Here is a 4,338-nt window from a genome sequence, read left to right on the forward strand (position 1 = left end):
ACGTACAGGTATTTTGTATTGTTATCTGAGAACGACAGGGGGTAGCTTATCGCTCTGGAACATACATTACGGAACACCAGATGCGGAATAGAAATTTGGAGGGGAAAAAGCAAACGATGTGTACGAATACAGATGAAGTACGATTGCTTTATTTATGTATTTTATCAATATTTACAAGTACATATCATTTGAAGTGATCTAATGTTACATTAGTTGCTGTGTTTTGATATCTGTAAATATAAACAATTGACAATTAACAATTAATTAATTGACAATTAATAAAAAAATTGCAATTCACCTGTAATCGGAACAAGACCACTAAATAAAGTTTTTATTGCTGAGATCTGGTAAATTCAATTGAATGAACGTGTGACGATGGAACTGTTTTATCATTTGGTGCCGAATGATTTGTATAAAAAATGTCAAATGGTTTTAAAATGTAACCTGGTTATGTGATCCGGTTTACGCCAAGTGATCCTTGTGATATGTATAATCATGTTTGCCCGAATTCTTGCCAGTTGAGGTTTATTGTACTATTCGTGGCTATGTGTTTATTTCTGTAAATCCACAGTTTGTGTAGATTCTGTAATAATCAGATATTTTATATGTACGTATTAACATATGCAGATTGTAATCGCCATATTTTTTTCGTGTGCATTATTTGGGTTAGTAAATCGCATATTTTTAATATGAGGCAATATGAGAATTTTGTGAATAAGTGTTCTTTCTCAACTATTGAAAACGTTGGCCAAGATGGGGTCGAGCCATTTCTTTCGTATTGGAATTCAGTACCTATAACACCTTCTCTATGAAGGATTTGGTTGGGATGGCTTTACAGATGTAAACATTTGTACCGTTTCACTGACAGCAATGGGGCGAAGCAAGGCATTTATTTCGCATTCGAGGTGTAAGCTCCACACTTTTAGGCAGCATCCTCGTGACATTTACAATATACTGAACGTAAATGTGGCTGTTACACTCGAGACAGCACGGATTCTTGTGTGAGTGTACCTAGTATTTCTCCATTCAATGAGCTGACGTGCAGGAATTTGATGTTACAGGTTTTTTTTTTTTTTTTTTTTTTGCGAATCGTTAAAATGTTTGTTTATTTTTGCCTATGGGAATCAACCAGTGGTCTTATGACCAATGTATGATTAAAATAAAGATGAGGTTAAAATGCGTCAACGAAGTAGTAGTATTCAATGGTGAAAATTAAAAATAAGGGATTATGCTATCATTTATGAAAATATAAGTTCGATCGACACAATATGATGCTTTTTTGACACAAATTGACAGTTGTAATATTCAAGCATTGTTAGTGCCTTTCATCGCAGGATTGTCGACGCCTCCGTTGTCGCGTACTGTGACGAGAGCTGTAGTGGGCATATTGATAGTAAGTGTTACGGCAGGCAGAACGGCTGCCTGGTCGGATGGATGACAATTCGCGTTGTTTGTCGAAACATGATTGGCACCATGTTCGGGAAGAGGGCTGTTACCGGGTACCACATATACGGTTCTTCCTCGTTGTACTTTGATGTTTCTTGCTGTGGTCTGTTTCTTTTTACTGACGAACAATCGGCGATTTTTCGTCACTTTTTTCAGACGTTTGAAGCGGTTTGTCGTACAGCAGTCAACGACGGCGGCGAGGAGGAAGAACATTATGGCAAGGCCAAAGGCGATGTATGTGATGGTGTCAATACCAGGAGAAGATTCTAACACCGACAACCGGACCAAGATTTCCAGCAAGACAGCGATGGCTAAAACTAGAAAAGCCAGTACAGCCAATGTAACTGACGCAGTTGCACACTTCTTGTACTTCTTTAGTGCCACCTGTTGTCTTGTGATTTGCTGGGCATGCGCATCATGGGCGTGTTGTCGAGTATTTGAATTTGTGCTCGATCCGATATATAGATTAAACGCCGCAGACGGATCCATGACGACGCCACTATCGGTCAACTTAGTCTTCTCTGACATTCTGAAGTGTTCTATCTGAAAACAAATATAGAAATAACAATAATGAACATGTCAAATATTTCCAAAACAGCCAGAGCCTAACTCTGGTAACTTAACACATCAAAATATGTGATATATCATCGTATACATGTAGCTGTTTACATGTATTTAAATAGAATCTAATTCGAGAAAAAGAAACATATGTCAATGTGGGCGCCATATTTGATTTCTGGCCATAAACGCACTATGTGGATGGGGATCAGGAACAATGACACGTGAGTCCATCGATGGTAGTTGTGGCAATAGTAAGTCAAGGAAAAAAACAAGTACCACATATACATTTACTCTACCACTATCGCCAATTCCCTCTACAAACCATGGCCACCATTTAGACTAATGCTGTTCGTACAATGTGAGCTTTAAAGGGTGGCGGTCGTTGCGCAGCGCGTGTTCGAATTTCATGTAAATAAACAATGTATTTTACACGCGTTGTATACGTCTCATATCGAACAGGACGCGGCGTAACGACCACCGCCCTTTAACTTGACTACATTGGTATACGGTTTACAGGCGAGTTTACTTCCCTGTTGCCGAAAACTATATAAAATGTACAGTGATGTGTTGCGTTCTCCATCATAATTTCACATTCAATACAACAAATAATTCCAACATGAGCTCTGTTAAGGTGTGACGATGGCTTTCCGAAACGACATGCATTTATGATTAATAATATGATTGTGATATTAGTCGTTGCAGTGTGGTCGTGCTATTGTATTCTAAATTATACATTCTCATTTTGTAGACGAGTAAATCTTCTTCTCTTAACTGTAACTGAAGCGACCGCTCAAAATGCCACAGTATTTTTACAATCACAGACACAGACATTGCGAATGGAACCTTTGACACAAGCAACAACACGGCGGAGGCCATATCAACGTTATCTTGTCCATAATGTTCACCGTCACGTTAATCGCGGAACCAGTACTCACCGGACTAAGGCTTGACTGAAACGACACATTCACTGTCGGAGTCACAGTTTTCCTATATAAAATATTCCTTGATATGAAGTATGAAACCTTTCAAAAATAATTTAAAATATACTTCAGAAAGTTCCACGTGACTTGTTAAGGATTAACCCGAACTACGCAGTGCAAATCATACTGTACTGCTGTAACGAAATAGTTTGGTTGCTCCGTAGAAGCACGTAGAAAAGAGGGATGTTTTATTTGATGGTCACGACATTTATTCATCTCAGGATATAATTATTTACATATTGGTAATAAGTTATATATTATCTACGTATATATTATTTGTAACCTCAGCGACCACCCCACCCCAAGATATACTGGGACCATATAAACTTCCTAATGCTGCGACCAGCTTTTCTGCATTTACACTGTTATAGACTAATGTCTACAATTGCTACAATTGACGTGCAATTTCATGGCGTGTTATTTTTTTTTTAATCAGCTTCAAATTCATTGATCCGACTAGTCACGAAAAACAATGTGTTTCCTACTTTTCACGCTCATCATTGACGAAGTGTGAACACATTACACCATTACACCGTTCTTATAAGTCACGCCTTCTAGTGGCAAATCGCTTCTGTGCCGTTCACATCGTCGATGATGATTTGATCAGCAGTCATTCGCCAATAAATGGTGTAAGCATCTAGCACGTAGTTCTACAGAATCGCCCTGTAGCTAAAGTATTAAATTTCAAATACCATTAATTTCATATCACAGGTGACGCGGGCTTCCGTATATTTAAAGCCCACCCAAGTTAACAATTCTGACAGAATAATTGTTACAGTCCTATGGGACCAGCTTTTCAAATTTACCATTTAATCTACTTTACGTTGTACGTGGCAGCTTCCAATATCAACAATGTTTTATCAAAACCTCAATGTTTATTCAGCCCATATTAGAACACTGCAACACCACAGTTATTTACTGTCTCCCGAGTTATTGGGAAACCAGATTTGTAATTGCCTATTACAGCGTATAACGCTGGGTTGGTGTGGCTTGTTAGTCTGTGTATATATCTGTTAGTGTCGTTTATGTGTGGGTTTCGAATACGAAGGCAACATGCAGCACCATTAATGAAGTTTGTTTGACAAACCTCATGCGCACTGCGTAAGCAATACGCTAATAACGAGGTTATGACGTAGACACATCTCATAAATATTATTTTAAAGTGCTATTTTTAATAGAAAGCATTTATTATGAAACGCCGGAATCACGTATATTCGGTCTTGATCTCCCACTATGTCTATTGTGGTTATTTGAAGACTGTACACGCTTTCTATCATAGTAAACTGGGCACCAGTGTCTCCGCTTTTTACACCGACCAACGGCGCGAGCGATTGTATATAGCGCCACCAGT

The 4,338-nt window shown here is 38.5% G+C and overlaps 1 protein-coding gene across 1 annotated transcript; it reads right to left on the minus strand.

Annotated features, from left to right (window-relative positions):
* Positions 1 to 778: 778 nt before the first annotated feature.
* Positions 779 to 1,974, minus strand: LOC102808504 (uncharacterized). The gene is made up of 2 exons (XM_085502954.1): positions 1,462 to 1,974; positions 779 to 1,422 (listed from the first exon to the last, which is right to left on the minus strand). The coding sequence occupies exons 1-2, from the start codon at positions 1,972 to 1,974 to the stop codon at positions 1,306 to 1,308; spliced, it is 630 nt and encodes a 209-aa protein (XP_085359080.1). The 3' UTR covers positions 779 to 1,305.
* Positions 1,975 to 4,338: the final 2,364 nt, after the last annotated feature.

This window comes from Saccoglossus kowalevskii, chromosome 8 (genome assembly GCF_978046115.1).
Source record: "Saccoglossus kowalevskii chromosome 8, keSacKowa6.1, whole genome shotgun sequence".
In the NCBI taxonomy this organism is placed as follows: Eukaryota; Metazoa; Hemichordata; class Enteropneusta; family Harrimaniidae; genus Saccoglossus; species Saccoglossus kowalevskii.